Source organism: Cygnus olor, chromosome 2 (genome assembly GCF_009769625.2).
Source record: "Cygnus olor isolate bCygOlo1 chromosome 2, bCygOlo1.pri.v2, whole genome shotgun sequence".
NCBI lineage: Eukaryota > Metazoa > Chordata > Aves > Anseriformes > Anatidae > Cygnus > Cygnus olor.
Genome location: NC_049170.1, coordinates 8,075,131 through 8,095,797, shown reverse-complemented (window position 1 = coordinate 8,095,797; position 20,667 = coordinate 8,075,131). Strand labels below are relative to the sequence as shown.

Sequence of the window (20,667 nt, the reverse complement as noted above, 5' to 3'; positions counted from 1 at the left end):
GAAGTGTGATTTCTTAAGGGACTGCCCATCGAGCAGGGCTGGGTTTTGAAGATGGCTGACTGATCATGCTTTAAAACCCTAGCAGCCACAGCAGGTCGTACTTTAATACTTATTGGGTGCAGAATTCAACTTTCTATTCCCACTACAGTATTAAAATTGGACAACTCATAAATATACTCCTTAGTTGTGCCCATACATGGCAGCTTCCCCAACACAGTAAAATGCAATGTGGAAGTAAAATTGAACTTGTTTCCACTTCAGCAATAATACACAGGAGCTACCATAGCTTCTTTATCTTCATTTTCTGCATCCAGGAGTGCTAGAAATGCTGTGGCTCTATTGCTTTCATAAATTTAGAGGTATTGAATCTGTCTGCAATTAAACCAACATAAATAAGTAGTAATTCAACTGAAATCAGTGAAATTCACATGGGGTAATAGTTCATGTAAAAGAGAAGAGAATTAGGTTCACCCAGTAAAGATGAAATAATCTCTTATTAAAGGATGGTTTAAAGAATAAAGCAACATTTAAAAAAAATATATATATTTCATATCCTGTTTAAAGGGCATTATTGAGCTGTTGACCACAGCTGCATGAGCACTGCACTGCCCATTTAGATCAGCCCCTTGAACTCCTTGCAAATATTCTGTTCTGTACGGACACCCCAAAACTACAAATTATTTCTCTTATAGGTTAATTTTGTGATTTTCAAAATAATGGCGGCGCAACCAAGGGTACAATCAAAACTGCATTTCCAGTTCATCATAATTCAGTGTACTTTATTTTTACAAAGACTTTAAATTACTTCATTTAGTTGTTTTCATACCCACTTTCTTGCATACTGATATTGATAATTAGTACAATTGTCTCTTCTTTAAAATGAAAAAAAAAAAAAAAAAGAAGAAGAAAAAGACTGTCCAAATGATTTTCTGCTATCCTCAGGCATTCATTAGTGCTGATTAAAAATCAAGTTACAGTTATTCAGGCAGATGTCCCAACCTCAAGAGTTTGATTCAATGAGCTTTTCTTAATATGCAGACATACATAAAGCCAAGAGAGGAAGGGTGGTTGCTCAGTATCTCTTGTAGCCTAAAATGTGTCTTGTAAGCCACACCTAGGAAACCCACGATGGAAACACACACCGTTTACTCAATTTTATCCCAGTGTTGTTTCTTTTTGCCGTAGAGCTTGAGTGATTCCTATTATTCCTGTTATGAGAAGAAAACACTCATCTCCAACCCACTCAATGGGATCTGAATCAGGAAGAGGTTAAAGCCTAGATCCACAAAGAGATTTAAATGTCTAACAAAACATTGCAATTTAGGTATCAAAAGAAAAGTATTACCTTCAGGACACATGCAGGCTATTTGGGTTCTCATCACTGATGTGCTCCTGGGGTCATACATTGTGTACTGGTGTACACCAACTAAGCTGTACTAATATCTGATGGGACAACATGTCTCAGAGGTAAGAAACCTGACCCAGAAGATGCACATTGACTGTGTCTAAGACTGAGCTCCACACTAAACAGCTACCACAGATATATTCATTCAAAGAGATGGCCAGAGAGAAATCAAAAGAGACTGAATCAGCAGGAGTGTTGTGCCAACCATTACACACTAATTTTCACATGAGGCTGCTGCACAAAACTGGGGGATTCAGACCATACCCTCCAGATGTGTATATAAGCCAATGGTTTGGCTAAATGCATTTTCACACAAAGTAAAGAGAAAGTGCATCCCTCTCTCCCCTGGAGACATTGAGGCTTTCCATCTCCTTCCCTGCTCCAAAGAACAGGTGCTGGCCCTTCTCCAAGAGGGGAATACAGGAGTGCTCCTGCTGTGCAGAAGCCTGTCCTCTTAGCTACAGCAGCTCCCTGGAGTACAGGAGCTGGTCAGACTCTGAATCCCCATCAGTGCTTAAAAGTACACCAGATCCACAAATCCTGCTCCCCGGGATACCTCCTTGCTCACTGTACGCAGATAGAAGACCCCGACCAGAACTGTATCCAAAGAAAGAAATGACTCCCAATGTTTTTCTGTAGACTTTCCTCCCTCGAAATGGATGAAATTGGGAGTGTCAATATGAAATAGTTACTTCTCACAGCATCTACTTTGGTAATAATTTCAGAAAAGAAGCGAGATTTAAGACAACTTCTGTGCCTTGTGTTGGTTGGCACGCGGCTCTGGACTGCTAACAGAAGCCAAGAGCCAGGAGCTGCAATGTGCAGTGCTGAAGTGCCTGAGTCCCCATATGGAGCTAGCCCTCATTAATTCATTCAAGAAATCTGTCAAAACGAGGCAGCTGGGAACTGACCCCCAAATTCTTATGCCAGTATCTGAATAACTGAACCATCTTTCCAAAAACGCTCACTTCCTTAGTCAAAGCTGAAGCCTGCTCCCAGCCCACACAAGAGGGCTGCCTGGTTTTGTGCAGACTCTCAGCAGTTTAGGGCTCACTACCACAAGCACCCAAACATGTCAGAAATGTTCCTACAATGAAGATTTTCATTGCAGTGTTGGGGTGAATCCACTCTCCTTCCTCCCACAAATTCTCTTAAGAAAGGCAAAGGGATTAGTCATAGGCGGAAAAAAAAAAAAAAAAGAGCATTAGAAACCGTATGTACACCAGCTATTTCTCAAAAATAGTTCTCTCTAACAAACAAATCACAGCCTTTCAATAGAAACCACTCATGTCTTAGAGCTAGATCTTGGTTAAAACAGGTAAAAGTTGTTACATGGAAATGTCTGTAAACCATACATGTTTTAGTGCATGCATTACTACAGTTGAAATTACAATCAAGCTAGTCACTTAAGGCCTTTAACAGTATCCCTCTCTAAAACGTTGTCTCCACTGCTCATCACAACTGTGCAAAGCTGTAAATCTTTCAGAGGAAAGTTGGAGCCTGAGTGCTTATTGCCTAGCGAGAGGAAAAATCAAGTGAAGACAGGAAGAAGAGTGACCTTGCCCCGGTGACTCGGCAATTGCAGCTCTTAAGATGACACAATGTGCTAACATATTTTGGGGGAAGGAAAAAGAACAACTTATTTCACAAGCAGTGGAAATAATGGCACTTGACTTGCAATGGATTTCCATCCCACGCTATCCACACAACCCAGCCCCTCTTGCAAATACCCCAGCTCTCACACATCACTACTGCTTTCCTACCAAAACCATCCAGTTCTTTTGGGAGTTTATTCAACAGTTCTTCCTTTCTCCCATTCCCTCCCAACCTCTACGCAGCCCGGGATGGCCTGTAGGCAGCCCATGTTGTACTTATATCCACATGATGACTGAGTTGATGAGACAGGGCAAGTGGAGACAAGGGATGATTTCTCCCTGCCTCTTCCCCTGGTCAGGTTAAATAGTTGTTCTTCTCTACGAAGCAATTGATTTCCATGCCACTTGTAGAAAGCTGATGTTTGCAACACTTCTCTGGTTCTGTCTATTTTGATTAAAGTTAGCCAGTGAGTTCAAAAGTTAGGAGATAGGAAAGCCAGAGACTTTTTTTTTTTTTTTTTTTAATTATTATTATTATTTGCCTTCCCCTCCTCTCCTCCCCAAGAAAAACAGACATTAAACATCTCACAGGCATCTCCATGCTTCAGAAGTCAGTGTCACAAAACACTTAGTTATTCTGCCTCTTGTCTAGTCCACCACAGACCTCTTTCAGATGTTTTTCTTTTTCGGTTCTTTTTTATATGCTCATATTTCTGAGCTCTGCAAGGTTTTCTTGCAAATAAATCAGTCATCCATGGACCCTACTGTGTTTTAATTAAAAACCTGAAACCATCAATCATGTCAATCTTCTGATTTGAAAAAAAACATATATATTTATTTCCAAAGGAAAAAATATCCATTTATTACAATGTCTGAAAATAAGATGAGGATGCCTTCAAGACAAATACAAAGGTATCAGTTAGTATGTGCTAGGAATACACACATTTGAGCCTCATCTCTTCCTTCTGCACTAAAGCATTAGGTAAGCAGCTTGATAAAATAAATTATTACTGACATGCAATAACCTTACCTGCTCAACCCAAAACTCACAGAAAACCAGAAAGTCCAAAGAAAGGAGGCCCAACTTTGAAATTACAGGCAAGATCCATGGAGGACCTCCAGTTTAAGGCCCTCGACTTATGCAAATTGCTTATGAATGGGTTTCACTTCAAATATATGATTAGTCATGGAGCTAAGTAAATAACTTCAGCAGACTCATCTAATCTGTGTACTTCCACAGCCCTCACCATGTACCATCTTTTAATACTCACATAGATGCAGGACAAGTGGGTTTAATCCTTTCAACATTGTATGAGAAAAGAGGACTAACTGAATTCATTTTACAGGAGAGGTATGGGGTATATCAGTGTGCCTAAGAGTTGGCAAACTCTCACAAGCAGGGCTGTACTGATTAAACAGGACTTTGCCAACCAGGTGAGCAGCAGAACCAGCATTTCAAACATCACCACCACATCAAGTCTAGAAGACAGAATGCAAAAACCAATATTAAGAGATAAAATAAAAAAGAAGCTAACAGCACCATTTTTGGTAAAACATATATTTTGCATTTCTTTATGGTGCACCCCACTAACCAACAAGGAAATGTCTCTCTACAAAATGCTAGCCTTACAAAGGCATTTGAAATCTTTGGGGAAAAAAAAATCAAAAAAAAATTCCCCCCCAAATAGAAATACAAACATTGAAATACACTTTGAAGAGTTGTAGAAGAAGCATCAAGAGAATTGCCTACAAGAGGCAAGCTAATTTACCCAACTCTCGTTTAACATTACAGCATACCAGTGTTGTAAAGGCAAATGCAAGGGCCATGCTCATTAATACCAGAAAAGGCTAGTGCAAATTTGATCTGAATCAGGTGTGAGAACCCCATTCCATTTCTGTCAGATTCAGCAGAGCGCACAATCAGGTGTTTTATCCCAGATATTATTTTTTTCTTCCAGATGCTGGCTATGCAAACACACCGTGGCAAGAAGCAAAGCAGCAGCTACAGACGCACCTGCCCGCACACAGCACACCGGCATTAATATTTACCTTCACATCATTTTAACCCCTTAGAAGCAGGAGCGCCAGCCGGGACCGGTCCAGCAGTGATGCTACGAGGCCGCAGCATCCTCGCTCCCTACAACCCCGCTTCGGCACTTCCCGGAGCCGCAGCCTAAAGGGCGTGAACCCGACCGTGAGCTCCGAGCTGGGGGGAGCCAGGGAAGGATGCTCAAGTTGGCGAAGTGCAGGACCAGAGGGATGCTGCCCCGGGGCGGGGAGAGCTGCTCCCAGCCACAGGTTTAGGGTCGGGGCTGCTGCCCGGGAGCAGCCGAGGGGGAGCAAGGCAGTTTACCGGTCTTACCTTGGGCCCTTTGCCGCCGGAGCAGCGAACGTTGTTGGTCACCCCGGCCGTCTGGTTCATGCTGGGGCCGGCCGGGAAAGTTGGGCTGGTGGGGCTCTGCGCCCCGCCGGGCGGACGGACAGGGCGGGCTGTCCCCGCACCGGGACTTCGCCCCCGGGCGTAAGGCTTGGCGAGCTGGCTTCCCGGCTTCCCAGCTCCAAACCCAAACCCAAAGCAACCCCCCTTCCCCACCCGGCCTCTTCTTTCCCCCGCCCTCCAAAAGCAGAGGCGAGGCGAGCGCGGCTCTGCCCGCCCCCAGCACTCCGGGGCCGCCGCTGCGGCGGGGGGAGGACGCGCAGCTCCGCGCCCCTCGCCCCGCACAGCCCCACTGCTCCGGGTTTATCCCGACCTTTCCCCCGACCCCGGCACGGACACTGGGAAATCACGTTAAAAACCTCAAGGCTTCCACCACGATTGAAGATTTTATATATATATATATATATATTATATATATATATATATTTATTTATTTATTTTTCCTCCCCCCTTTCCGTGCTCGGGGGGGGGGGCGGTTAAGCCAGCTGTTTGCAGTGGAAGAAAAGGTGGGTTGTGTTTTGCTGGAGAGATGTTTACTTTCTAATAAGCCGTGAAATTTACATCTTACTTTTTTTGTTTGCTTTTGGTAGAATTCTTCTTCCAAGGGTGCTGGAGTTCAGGGGTTTTAAGAGGAAGTGGGGACTGTACAGCCAACTATGCTTTGCTAGTAAAAAATTTGGTGTTTAAGTTAAAAAAAAATAAAGTAAATAAAAATCCGCATCACAAGTCATGATCCAAACACATTCTGCTAGCCCAGTTCCAGCCCTCCAGTTCAGCCCATGAAGCCAGATGCTGCCCCTTCTGTTCTCGCAACAAAAACTTGTAAAATCCAGTTTTCAAAACAGGGAAAAGAGCATTAAATAAATAAATAAAAGCCCTACCTCTGAGTAAGATCTGCCTAACCAAGACTAAAAGCATGCACACTTAAACTCATGAAATTTTTTGTTTTCCTAAGGATTCAACTATCCAATCAAATTAATGAAGACATTTTTGGTGCATTTCTATTACATACTTAAAAACCTTTAAATAAATAAGCTCCTTCCTGGGTGTTGCTTCTTTCTTCAGGGAAGCAAGCGTGGGCCATAGCGCAGTGCCTTAGGGAAAGCACAAGTGCCCGGGTTGCCCACCAAGCACAGAGCAAACGCTGTTTTGGAGAATCCCAGCTCCTCCAGTTCTGAAGGTTACACATCCTGTCACATGCTTAACTGGCTAAATCTTCTAGCTGCATAGCTAGAACAGGCTTAGAGAGACTGTTATGGAAGCCAATAGCAGAAGTGTAGTTAAAAGGTAAATTTAATTAGAGCTGTAAGCCTTTAAGCTCTGATGTAGGAGAGAGGTCCCAAAGCCTTAGCGTGTTGTCAGACTTCCCTCCGTGGCAGGATGGCTGTATGTTTGATGTGCCCTGGTGGCATTATAGTCTCGTGGGAGTTTGTTGTGCTGGGCACACAGATGTCCCTGAATTATTTGCAGTTGTATGAATGCGCAGAACAGTTTTCAAAAGAAGAGCTGGGCAAGCAGAACTGCCCAAAGAGATGCATGGCAAACCCTTCTGACCACTACATGGAACAGGGGAAAAAAAACCTGTTCTCCTATGCTGCCTCTCAAGCCAAGTTCTTCAGGGACAAAAAAAGGAAAAAAAAAAAAGCTCCTGCCTATGCATTCTCTTCCGTACACAACAAACCCTTTGCATCACACAGACTGAACATAGGAGTGTCATCCCATGCTCGTTCAGCACAGGTTTGTTCTGAAGCAAACCAGGATAGGAGACACCACTCCACTACCGTTTCCGAGGAGTAACTCCCTCTTCCCTCCACAGCCAGTCCACTAGAGCAGGCAGGGAGCCTATTTTCACCACAGGGCAAAGTTTGTCTTATGCCCTGGCAAGGAAGAGCCAGGGAGTCTCCCCTTTCCTCTCCTTATTCCACTTAACGCCTGCCCAGAGCCCCACCTGCAGGACCCCCATCTGCCCCTGAAATTGAGAAAAACCTTACAGCATTGGACCTCATTTCTACATGGGAAAGAACAGCTTCTAATTAGGTTAGTGGAGAAAATGCACTCGCTTTCAGAAATATGAGTTAGCTTGTTGATTTTTTATTAACCCTTGGAAAAAAAAAAACAAAAAACAAAACCTACTTAATGAATAGTGGAAGTGCAGCCTTTGAAATTCAGAAGATGTCGATTCAATTGCAAACTCTGCCCAAGCCTATATGATCTCAGGGGAAAAATAAAAATAGAATAAAAATAGAATAAAAATAATAAATTAAAAACAAACAAACAAACAAAAATCTTCTGTCATTAGTGAGATGGGAAGATCCCACCTCTGCCCACCCACTTACAGCTCCCTTAAAGTGGGACATACCCATGCAGTCCTACAGGGTCCAGCATAATTTGTCCCTTGTTTCAGCAAAGGCCCCTAAGTACCACGAAAAACAAATGTGAAATCATTACAGTCTGTTGTTCTTTACACTAAAGTCTTATATATCTAGAAAAGAACAGACAATGCCACGAGCTGTACAAAGTTTTAAAGTGCATATGAGAATTGTAAGTGATTTATAGATTAGTATTCGAAGACAGTTCAGTGAAGTGTGAAGGAACAACAATATACTGTCATATAAGCTACAGCACATAAACATCCCTCGGCATTTTACACTTTGAAAAGGATTATACATAAGCTCAGCTGAGAAGGGTATTAAGAAGGAATCTCAGTCATACTTTTTGGGAACATTTAGTAAGACAGCTAATCTGTCTTTGGAGCTGAGCTAAAGCTATGCAAAATGGATACAGGGAAATTCACACAATCATGACATAAGATTTTTAAAAAAATTAAAGCTAAAACTAGATCATAGAATTTTAATAATGTGTTGAGTGTTTTTTTATGAGTTCTTCAAATTTATACTTCACAGACAAACTCTGTAAAACTGAAACAAAATAAAAATAAGAGATTTCCATATTTATTCTGTCTCTACAATTTGAGGCTTTTGGAGAAACATCCAGCATCACAGATCTCAATATTAAATAGCAGGACTGCAAACCATTAAATTCAACTAGTTTCAAGTTCCAGCTCAGAATTAGATGAAATATGCCCCCACATGTATAAGTTATTTCTGGGAGCCTGTTTTGATCTAAATTTTAGCTGAACGGGGCATAGTATCACTGCTCTGTGAACTCCAGGGGCTTCCAAGTTTTTGCAATAATATGGCAAAGACATAATACTTTCATTTTCCTTTTTTGACATTTACAGTAGAAAGCTGCCCAAGGTAGCCTAAAACTCAGTATTTCACCACTCTGCAATTTTTGACGTCACTTGTGATGTAACCAGGAGGGAACATCCATTTTGTACAGGTCAAAAAGCAGAGCACAGAGCCACAGAGAGTCTAATATGAACTTGCACAAAAGTCAAAGCTTTGTAGAAATGGTGAACAGTCACCTAGGCAGAGAAACGTGATTAAAAGCATGGTTTAAGGAAAATGCTTAGAAAGATAAGAAGTCAACACACAGCAAGCTCAGAGAAGTTGAGAGCAGAGGAGACGAGGAGGATGTGAAAATTGAGACCACGGTGTGCTAAAGAACACAACTCTAAAAATCAATGCAATGATGGATCAGGAATGAATGCAAAAAGCACAGCACGGGAAGGCTATAATTAGATGATTTAGTCATAGCCAGAAGCCTGACTGAGCTTTTTGAATCCACTGAAGTGGACACAGGTAATGCAGAGTTTGGCTTGATCATTACAGTTCTCATGACAGCAACACAGGGAGGTTCACAACATCCTTTAGTCTCTGTTAAGGCAATACAGGTAAAAAGAAAAAACACCAGTACATACAGAGTACCCTCACACTACGGAAAAATTCTGCATGCAGACAAGGCTGAGCATCTTCTGCTGCAGTTGCATTGCTGGGACCACTGACACGGAGTCAGCAAAATGCAGGAGAGCAGGAATAACCCCAGCAGCACTTGGACCTGTTCTGTCCACACTGCATTTGGTGGCTCTGCAGTGAAATCACAAACAGCTGCTCTCCACACTCACTTCTTACCACTACCAGAAGCAGGGGTTAATCAGAGCTAGCGTAGTGACGAGAAAAATGAACTTTAAGTCTTTCCCGAACAGAACCATCAATGTGGACTTCCAGGCTTTGTGAGCAGGAAGGGAAAGAGGTGACCAAAGTTCCCCAAAAGCTCAAGCATGAGCAGAGACTCAACAGACTACCAGGACTTATCCATGCTGACTGTAACTTAGGGTAAATGTCAAACTGATGCTGCCAGTGCAGAGCCCAGCTTGGTCCGGTAATCTTCCCCCTCAAAGCTCAGAGTTCAGAGCTGACACGAGGGCATTTAGAGCTAGCTCACAGCGTCTCTGCAGTCCCTTGCAGGCTGCGGTGATGACAGGTTGTAAACCTGTTCCTGAAAGAGGCTGACCCAGTGAGAACCTGATGAGTGTGTGAGAGCCACAAGTTTTTGGTATCATTCTTCTCCTAGCATGCTGAAAACAGCTCGAGTGGTCACCAAGCCTGTCCTGTCTCCTCAGTTACATTTTCCAACTCTTCTTTTGCCTGATCTGTTGTGCACCCAAAACAAGCAGGAAAAAGGGAGCTTAAAAAGTAAGCAGCGATTAATACCATGGATGCTGGACCCCTCAACTTGCCCAAATATCATCCCACCTTTCCCTGCCCACTTATCTCAGCCTGCCATGGTGATTCAGGAGGAAGTAGGGGCTCAAACACTTGAGCACTAGCATGGTATCTAGGATCTGGGCTGCACCAGGGCTGTACCAGGGCTGTTAAGGCTTTGGAGCAAGGGCAGCAGTCTAGATTTGATAAGGGACTTCAATGGAACTGAAACAAGTTAGTTAGAAAACAGCCAATCTCACTTTGGTGTTCTGTACCTCCAACAGGCTCCTAAATTCAGTGGGCACCAGGGATTCCCTGAAAGTCCATTCTGCAGCACTCTACCCATATTCCTTGAAACCAATGAACTTGTCCAGCAAAGAAATCAGGTTTTATAAGGCTAAAGAGCACATGCCCGGGGTGACCCTCATCTACAGAGCACCGTTAAGGGCATTTTCTTGGTATTTCTTCATTTGTGCCTGCTTCTGGAACTGCACTGTATTTTACATTACATAGCTGCTGGGTAAGCAGTCCTTTGGCCAGATAAGTTAACACTCCCAGGTGAATGCCCTAACTATTAGGAATGTTTTAAGCATGGCATTATTAAGTAATAATTTACTCATCTAATTTAGTCTACTAGGTCTCCTTATTGAGGAATGTTATTCATCAGTACCACTCTAGCTCTCATTCTAATTTATTTATACTTAATGGCCTTTCAAAGACATCTCTCCACATTACTTTCAGGCTCAAGAATATACGTGGAATATTAAATCATATCATGATATAGGATGTTACAAAAATATTGCATAATTTATATAGATTAATCTTATATACTTATATACAGATTAAGTCTTATAAACATAAGAAAAATCATCCAATAAACCCTGCCATGAAGTGTTCTTGAGGCTAGATTAAGGCTACATGAGGCCTTTTAATTTAATAAATCAATAAGAAAATTTCATTCAAGTTTCACCTTTGCAAAAGAAACAAGCTGTTTAAAGCTGATAAAAGATTAGTATATGTGTATCGAAAATGAATATCTGTATCTAGCTAAAGCTCTGGTACTACCTTCTTCAAATGGGTGAAAGAGAATTCTGCAATGATGCCATAATCTTGCTGTCCACAAGATGGTGTAACATTTTGGCCATGCATAAATTGGGTGACAAGTTCAAAGAGCATTGCTGACCCTTCACCAATCATCGGTTAGATATTTTGAAACTTCAGGTCACTTTTGACAGCCAATATGTACAAAATCCATTAAAAAAAAAATAATAAAAGCTCTATTTCAAAATTCTTCGGAGAAAGTTTTTCATTACAGCAAGTCAAAGGAATTTTTTCCTCATTAAAAAAAAAAAAATGAAGATTTTGGGAAGAAAAAAATAATCCAAGTTTTCAGGGAAATATTTTCATTGAGTACAAGATTCAAAATATCTCATGATAAGTCGAAAAGTGGTTGAAAAGATTTCTTCAGGTTTTCATAGGAGCAGTAATTCAAGCCCATTTCGCTGGACTTCTCAGTTTCATTTCATCTCTTGTGATGTTTAGCGGTCATCTTTTGGAAATGAAGCAATCAACCCAGCCCAAGGTCTGCAGTCCCTCTGTGAACCCTGAACATCAGAGAAGGATAAAGGGACTTGTATCCATAAAACCAGTTTTTATATATATTTATATATATATATAAATAAAAGATTTAACAGTCTTCACAAGTAAGAACATTAAGACTTTCCAGAAAAAAAAATAATATAAGTCTTGCTCACCCCCCTATAAAAATGATCTGGAGTGGGAGAAAATCCATTTTGCCCTTATTGAGTTGAAAACACAGTATTTATCACGGGTCAATTTTGATGGAAAATTCTGAAGCAGCCTTAGTTTTCATTTTTGTTCTGTGTGAACTACTTTTTAGCATGAAGGATGTGCAACACGCAGTATCCCCAGGGCAAGTAAAGCATTTACTTAAATGGAAATAGAATACCAAAAAAAATGAGATGTTTTAAGGCAAGATTCTTGAAAACAGATGAGTTACTTTGAATGCTTCAGTTACCTTCCTCATTTTCACAAAGTGCTAGCCATGAGCTTCCACTCCCTAAAATCAGGTGCTTTTAAGACAACTTTTTAAGACAACTTGCATTAGGCTCCTGTAGAATAGCTGCTTCTGAATTCATTGCGTTTTAACAGTTTATTTGGGCAACCTGCAGTGGAAATCAAGGTAGAGGATGAGCAAGATAAGACCTACCAGCTTACAGCATGTACCTCCAGTTTGTGGAGGCTTATACAACAGCCCCCAGCAGACAGCCAGTCCCCACACCTCCACCTGGGCAGGCCCTTCTGGTGAGAAAGGACTTTCCTTTCCACTTATCCTCCTCAACTTGACTTAGAAGAGAAAGCTCAAAAATTAAATGATTCAAAATGATTCAACTCAAAACTCATACAATTTGCTGTAAAATTGCCACGTGAACATTTGTGCATTTGTTAGTCAGCGGCAGAAACCCTCCTTTAACTGTGTAAAATCTGGCTGGGAACACCTCATTGTCTTCCAAGGCATGCTGTTAAAAGCTCCAAATGTTACAAGAAGGCAGGGGAGGGAAACAATTAGAAGTTCAAGTATTTTAAACTCTGGTATTTGAAAACCACACTCAGGTGCACAGAAACACAAATAACCTGGTGAAGCTCACATTAGCCAGAGGGATGAACGATTTACCAGGTCAGTTTGGTACAGCTGTGATTAATGTGAGGTGAGCCAGAGTGGAATATCAATTGTGCCTTATTTCAATACTGTGAGATAACCCAACTCAGTGGCCTGAGCCTTGGAATAGAGCCCTAGGTTAAGGTCCTGTCCCCACTGTGGCTACCACAAACTCTAAAGTCAAAGAGCCTAAAAACATATTTCTAGAGAACACTGTAGGAGGTCCCTGAAACAACATGGAACTGAAATTATCAAACTATCACATAACGTTCATAGTGATTGCCCGGGAATCTACTCTCTCTTCCATCTACCATTTCTTAAGCATTTTACTTTGCACTTTCAGTATAAATTTAATTGGCTTGAAAATAATTTACCTTACTATTACACAAGATGTTGTTGAAGTCCCCATGCACATCATCAGTAAGATAACAGTAAGAGAAAAGTTACTGCTTACCACTTACACTTGAAAAAGAAAAAAGAAAAAAAAACACAAGGCAAACAAAATAACAGGAAGAACTCAGACACAAGACACATGTTGGCAACCATTACTGAAACACTAAAGGCCTTACTAACACCAATGTTCTGCTTTGCAAAACAAGTCCATCTGCTGAAAAATAGAGATGACTGCTGCAACCTAATGGACAGAAAAATCAGGAGTAAATGAGCTGTATTAATTTTGTACTGAAAGTCAAACCTTAGTCAGGTCTTCCTTCCCCCTTCAGCAACAGTGCACTAGAGGGCAGGATTTGGCCTTGAAAACACATCTGGGGGAAAGTTTTGCTTACCTCCCACATTGGATGGATGGCTGTGCTGCACAAGAAGATGGATTTGGGGATCCTCTAACACAGATCAGGATGCAGCTCATGCTCTATATTGCAATTCCAAATCTGAGCTTTAAGACAGACCCTGAAAGGTACCTGAAGATGAGCTCAGTTTCACTAGTTAAAATCTTTTTGTTCTATATAGTTCAATACTCATAAGACTTTCTGGAGCTCTGGAGTTTCAGGGATGATCTCACAAGACTTCAAACACAGCTTATGGTGGCAAGATTTAGCTGTTCATCCACTGAATGTAACACCCTATGTATCTTATGGTCGATATGTTCTTACTGAAGCCTGGCTTTAGCCATGTATTAGTCATAGAATGGTTTTGGTTAAAAGGAACCTTGAAGATCATCAAATCTCAACCCCTCTGCCATGAGCAAGGACACCTCCCACTAGCCCAGGCTGCCCAAAACCCAATCCAATCTGGCCTTGAACATTTCCAGGTATGGGGCATCCACAGCTTCTCTGAGAAACCTGTGCCAGTGCCTCACCACCTTATAACGAAGGATTTTTTCCTTATATCTAATGTAAATCTACCCTCTTTTAGTTTAAAGCCATTACTCCTTGTCCTATCACTACACTCCCTCATAAGTCACGGACAGATGTTTAATGAAATAGAGCTGTGAGCGTATTCTCTTTCTTCTCATCCTGAGCTCCCATCCCTCAGATTAACCTGGCCATTAGTCTGCACCTGGGTCCCTCCCTCCCTCTGCTATTCAGCTGCAATTACCCCAGTGCTTTCCACCTGTGGTCAGAAAGTTGCTATGGAACTTCTAACCCAACCAGTGCCAGGGACAGGTGTGTTGGTTGGGTCAAGCCTATGTCCTTCCAAAAGAATCCTGAGGCTGCAATCAGCCCTTGGATTATTTGTCCTTTAGGTCAATTGGAACAGGTTGCCCAGGGAGGTGGTGGAGTCACCATCCCTGGGGATGTTTAAGGAAAGGTTGGACATGGTGCTTAGCGACATGGTTCAATGGGTGACATTGGTGGTAGGGTGATGGTTGGACCAGGTGATCTTGAAGGTCTTTTCCAACCTTAATGATTGTATGATAACTACCGACACAATGAGGTAACATCTTCAGGCACCCCAGTAGCATCTCAGAGTTAATAGTTTCTATATAGTCTGCTGCCAAAGGCTGTCAGACATCAATAAAAGCAGTTATACCCAAAAGTACCCTTACAGGGCAAAAACCAAAAACACAATTTATAACATACCCTATTTAACAGGGCATTTCAGCCTCTAAGTCTATTGTTGGTCTGGTTTAGTGACTTTGTGTGTTGTGGATTTGTTTGTGTGTTTTTAAAGCAGGCTGTGTTATCTCTGCAGGTATAGTTGTTACCTGTGGTATTGCTGTGTGGGAGCAACTTTCAGTTGCCTGAGAAGACAAGCGAGGTAGCCCACAACACATACATTGAGGACAGTTCACAAGCAGTGAGGGAAAACCTTTGAAACAACAGATTTTCCCTGCATCAAGTGCAGCAAATGAAGCAAACATTGCTAAAGCAGTTACCAGAAGAATTAATCGTGTTGCTGTGCAAGTGTTAGCAGCTTTTCCAATTTATTTTTTTTTCCCTTCCTGGATGCTTTCTGATGTCTTTATCAAAATGTCTACAGAAAAAAAAGTTCCTTTATATGGACTTTTATATAAAAGAGGAGAATGTATAGGAACACAGGGAAAACTTGACAAGAATGCTCTTGTTAACTTAAACAGATCGATACTTAACAGCCAGCTACTTTGAACCATAGACTCTGTCTAGGCTCTCCCCACCTTACTTCCATATAAGAAATCAATGAGTAATAATTTGTACTCTAACACGTTATAGGAACTCAAAAGAATTCATCACAGTAAGATGAAAAAGCTTGCAATACAGACAACACCTAATTCTAATTAATATTAAGGGGGTGTTGTCTAGTCTTTTAAACCAAAAACTAAGTGCAGTTTGTGTACTTAAAGTTGTAAAACCTCATAAGGAATGTGGTCTCTGTTAATTACAGTCTTCTGGGAAGGGAATGGGGGAAATTAAGTTGATCTTTTTAGTGATGAATTATTCAAAATGAAAAAATAAAAACAATTGACTGCAGCATTAGAGTCAAGCCCTACACATTGGTGGTTCTATAGCAACGCACGCATACTCTTAATCTGACAAATAAATTAAGCCACTGGGGTGTTCTTGCTGACATGTTACATTTAGAATTAATCAGTGCAGGACTGATTGGGAGGTATGTTATTAAGAAAGTTGTTACAAATATAAAACTCTTATTTTCCTCATTAAAAGTTAGGCAGAAACAACACCCAGCATTAGCGATCATTGCAAGTGCACAATTACTTGTAACAGAAGTAGGCTCAAGTTGTTGTTTTAAAGTCACCATACCCAGTCTTACATTCTATTCAGGAAAAGTTTCTGGTAAGGCCATCTCAAGAATGAGTCTATAGGATGGTAAAATAAAAAAGAGATCAGAATTTCTACATGTCATATGCAGTGCAGATATGATCTTAAGAATATAGGTAGCATACACAGACAACACAAATTTTAGGGTCAAAGACTATCAAAAATGACTCAGCACATACATTTCTTTAGTGTTATAATCAGCAATGTGACTGCTTTAACTATTTGTTCTGAAGTACTGACTACAGTTAATGGAAACACCTACCTATTTGACGCTGTAGGCCACACTAAGTTCTTAAAAACAGAGATCTTAAACTGCATTCTAGAAATCATCCACAAAAGTCACCACAAAGAAAACAAACATATGATGAAAGGAAAAAGAAAAAAAAAAAAAAGTGAATTCCACCGAACAAAAGCTACCACATGAGCCTTTCTCCAGATTCTTTCTCCCACCCCCCACCTTTTCTCCCCAGAGTTGATTTTTTGTCCTTGAAGAAAACAATACACATCTTCCAGGTTAATTAAAGATCTTCATATTTCCTCACACAGCAGGCAGCACAGCCAACATAAAAAAAGTTTTTGTGGGAATTAGTGGAGGACAAGCACGAAGGAAATCACAAGAGAGAGCCTCACAAACATAAAAGAAGCAAAGACCAGGTTCTTAAGAATGTAGCTTTCTGGTCTTCAAAATAGTATAAGGCTCAGCTGAAACATTTGTTCTGGCTGGGATGTTTGTAACAGCTCTCCTCCATTTAGGTTCTCTAGTAGGGACTGGCTTCATGCTGCAGCCCTTTTCTCAGTGAGGAATTGCTGTGATCTCAATCCCTCCTCTCCCAGGCTATTCTCAGGAATCTTGTAATAACTCTGAGACTCTTAACTCTCCATCCAATTGAGTTTAAAATGGCCAGTCCCTTGAAAAGGTTTTAGGGAGGAACAGACCAATGCATATGTAAAAGCAGAGACGTGCACCCAGACATGTACAGTGTGGACATTTATAAATAGATACAACTGAGTTGAAGGATCAGCCATGTGTCTGTTGGTAACTATCTTATTTATTCTCAAGATGTTAATTCCTGATGAACAATGATACAGATTTATTGTGAGTTTCAGTAGGTGATTTTAATTCCAGCCTTGTAATACAATATTACTAATTTTCTTATATATATGACAAAGTCCAACCCAATTTGACATCTAGTGGACAATCAAAGCCTGTATTCTTACTCAGTCTTACCTTTGGAGCTGTGGAGTGGAAGAAAAGTAAACTGCAATTCATCCTCTGATTGTTTTTGAGATACATTACAAAAAAAAAAAAAAAAAAGTTATTATTCAGGCATTAAAATTAAGCAGTTTTTAGCTGTTAGCTATTGCTGCTCTAGTGCAATGTCTGGCATTTCTGTGAACTCTGTAAACTGAATGAGGCAAGAGGTGGCAACTGAACAGGAAGATCTTTATACTGTAAATGTTTATTAGGGTACAGAAAAAGAAGGTTAAACTTACAGAACAATCTGATTTGGGGGTCAAATCATGTAGTCAGAAATTAGGACTTTAAAGGGTCTATGACTAGAAAAATAAAAAGAATGAAGAGAGGATTCAGTCACTTCTTATATTTGTGTCAGGAGTAGATTGAAATTCAACAGATTTTTCTTGATGGATTAGCACCCTTTTCTTAAAAAAATGTAGGTACAACTGCAGTACGTATGTATAAAAGCATTGGCTTTACATTTTTTTTGCAGTCTGATTGATAAGAAGGCTTTAGTGGGGTGTTGAATTGAATTGTTTGTTATAAGGTCTGGGAAGTGGCAGACTAGAATTTTCACCCCTCTAATTCTATTTTCCTTATGGTTTTGATCTGGTTTTACCTGTGGATTGATTTTCTCTGGCAGATAGATTTGCCTGACATCTGATTCTGCCCAGCTAAGAGAACACTTAAATCACCACTGCACCTAACCTCTCTCCTTGCAATTGTCAGTGTATTTACCCTCAAAGATGCTATTTTCCCCTGTGAGAGAGGGGTAATGGAGACACTGAGGACACAATCCAAAGAAAGCCGCAACACTCACTGTTGTCCTCTCACCCAATTCTGGAGTTAGTGAAAGGCAGGGTATCTCTGAATGTTAAAAATCCCAATGTACCTCAAATTCTCTGTGGGGAATCAGGAGAACTGCCTGGGGAACATGGAAAAGGTTGTTTTTGTCCATCCACCTCACCCTCTGGGCTGGTGGGCATCTTGCTGAGGCTGGCTTGCAAAAAAACATGCATCAGAAGCTGATTCCTTCAAAATCAGCTTGAGTTGGGAGTGTGGTTTCCATGTTTCAGAAATAACCAGCTTCTTAAGGCACTCCACCAGTACCTGGTGGACCTGAGTTTGGCTCTCTTTTACTACAGATGATTATGGGCACATCCCCTGTCCCAATGCTGGGGTGTGCACAGGTTTTCTGAGGGGGGCAGCGAGGTCTGGGTAGCAAGGAAGTCATTCTCATTTGCTCTTGTTGCAGCTTCTCCATTGCATTTTGAATAAAGATCCTCCAGACAAAGATCATGGCCTTTGTGTGCCTGTTGGTTTAGGCACTTGCTTGCAGAAGGAAAGGCCATTAGCTTGCTTGCTTGGTGGGTAGTAAAGGTTTTAATGTGCTCAGAGGCGATGCTGGTGCTTTGTGGCTACTGAATGATCCGACACAGGGTAAGTGTGATACTTAAGCTTTGCCACTACTGCAGTATATCCTTCATAAGGCAGTATTGATCTCTGCTGTATTTCTCAAGGAAAGAATAGAGCTCAGAACTCAATCCCAAATAGAAGAAGGTGATGCATTAAGTGCTTGAACTGTGGAGAGAGCGGGGTTTAAGAAACATGTCTGTCTGCTGCATCTCTTCTGACAGCACATACACTTTCCTAGTCTGGTTGTGAAAATCCTTTTGAGACATTCCTTTTCTCCAGGCACTGCATGGGACAACAAGTTGATGTCCCATCAGAAGTCCAAGAGCCAAATATTCAAACCCTTCATGGGCCTAGTGGGCCAAGGAGGATAAAAGGCTGCTCCCACTTCTCAAGACATCCTTGGTAAAACGAGAAATTGGACCTGGGTCAGCCCTCTCCACCACTAGACCATTTCTTCTGTCAAAGGAATCAATGTAGGAGGTAATAAACATTGTCCTAAGGCAGTGATTTTGGTGTATCCATTAATACAGGGCCTTATTCATTTGACACTACACCATCAATAATTAGTTCAAATAAATTGAATCTTACCAATACAGAGCTGACTGCAGTAATATATGATCTTAATCCTTCCTTAGGACTCACATAAATGTGCATGATGACTTCTATAACTATACTTTGTCATGAAAGTTAATATCACCACTTAGTTTCCTTCTTTCTTTCATGGTGCAGCTCTTCTTGGTTTAAGTGGCATTTGTGCCCATTATATACAAATATTATAATTATATGTTACAGGTTATTAGTTGGTATGCTAAAAATAACAGCAGGGAAAGCAGGAAATGTTACATTGCAAATCTCGTTCCTGCTCTGCACGTTATGAGTTAGCATCTAATATATTTTATTCATAATTAAACAATGGCAAAGCTCCTTTGCAGTGCTTTGTTATCCATTTGCAAAGAGGCATTGCACCGCATCAGTCTTGTGATGAGATGCCACCAAACAAAGTCATTATGGCAAGAAGGAATCTAGGGAAAAGATATTAACTGGTTTCAATAAATAAATAAATAAATAAATTAATTAATTAAAAGAAATTCTAGGCTTATTAGCTTTCCTTACATAGCAGACTATCCATTTTACAGCCTAACTGAAGGAACTTTAAGCCTCCTTTAAAGAGAGCAGAGCTAATATTCCAAGATCTTGAGGTGCACAGTCAGTGTCTCAGCTGAATACAGTGGAAGAAGTCATGCAGTATTAACAAAAAGAGTTATAAAAAAGCCTTGCTGAAGTCTATTTCTCACCCAAATTTGGTTGCAAAAGCCAGCAGTCTTGAAAAGAGGCCTGCATAATTGCAAGTGCCTTTACAATCTATTTATTTACAAGAACAAAAATTGTCCTTTCATGTGTAAATTTTATCATATACAAATAATAGTTTACACGATTTGGCTGCATAGTGAGCCTCCATGTTCATAAATATGCATTAGGACCAGGCTTCAGATTAGAGAAATTTGATCCTGCAAGGTCTTACTGAGCTCTGCAAAATTGAAAACTTTTGTTACTCGGATGTTGCTTTAAAGTATTTTGACTGAAAATTTGCCTGGGGGTTTGCAGGGGGATAAAACAAGAGGAAAATTTGTCCCATTGGAATGATCTTCCTGGTGTCATTGCTACCATTGCAGTCATATTAGAAGGAATTGCTGGACAATTTGTTCTGAGAATTTTGAAAGTGCAGTGGAATTCCGCTGGAGGATTTTGTAATGATCATGCAACATTAGTGGGTACTCAGATTTGAAGGGAGTTCATAAAGTAATGAACTGATTCATTCAAATTAGGACAGAAGAAGATTCAATCACAGGTGTTTAGGCATGAGTATTCACTTTCGAGTTAATCAGATAAGGAGAAAAAAGAAGAGAGGGGAACATGGATGGTGAAGGTGACAGAAAGGAGCAAGAATATTTGGAGCCTTTTTGCCAGTTTGGGATGGAGATGTGGTAGCAGAATAAATGAGCTTGCATTCTTAAGGATGTAATACACTCCACAGTTTTAAGGAATAAAAAAAAAATTACTCTTTTCTCCTTCAT

General features: G+C 40.8%; 1 protein-coding gene and 1 long non-coding RNA gene across 2 annotated transcripts in view; both read right to left on the bottom strand.

Annotated features, from left to right (window-relative positions):
- DPP6 (dipeptidyl peptidase like 6) overlaps positions 1-5,574 on the bottom strand; it is a 554,044-nt gene extending 548,470 nt beyond the window's left edge. The window contains exon 1 of the mRNA XM_040548017.1: positions 5,363-5,574. Coding sequence (XP_040403951.1) covers positions 5,363-5,422 — 60 coding nt within the window. The 5' untranslated portion in view covers positions 5,423-5,574. The remainder of the gene's footprint in view (positions 1-5,362) is intronic.
- Positions 5,575-11,419: 5,845 nt separating this feature from the next.
- On the bottom strand, positions 11,420-13,973 carry LOC121066372. The gene is made up of 4 exons (XR_005817716.1): positions 13,510-13,973; positions 13,298-13,358; positions 12,083-12,230; positions 11,420-11,648 (listed from the first exon to the last, which is right to left on the bottom strand). It is a non-coding gene; the product is annotated as an uncharacterized LOC121066372 (long non-coding RNA).
- Positions 13,974-20,667: the final 6,694 nt, after the last annotated feature.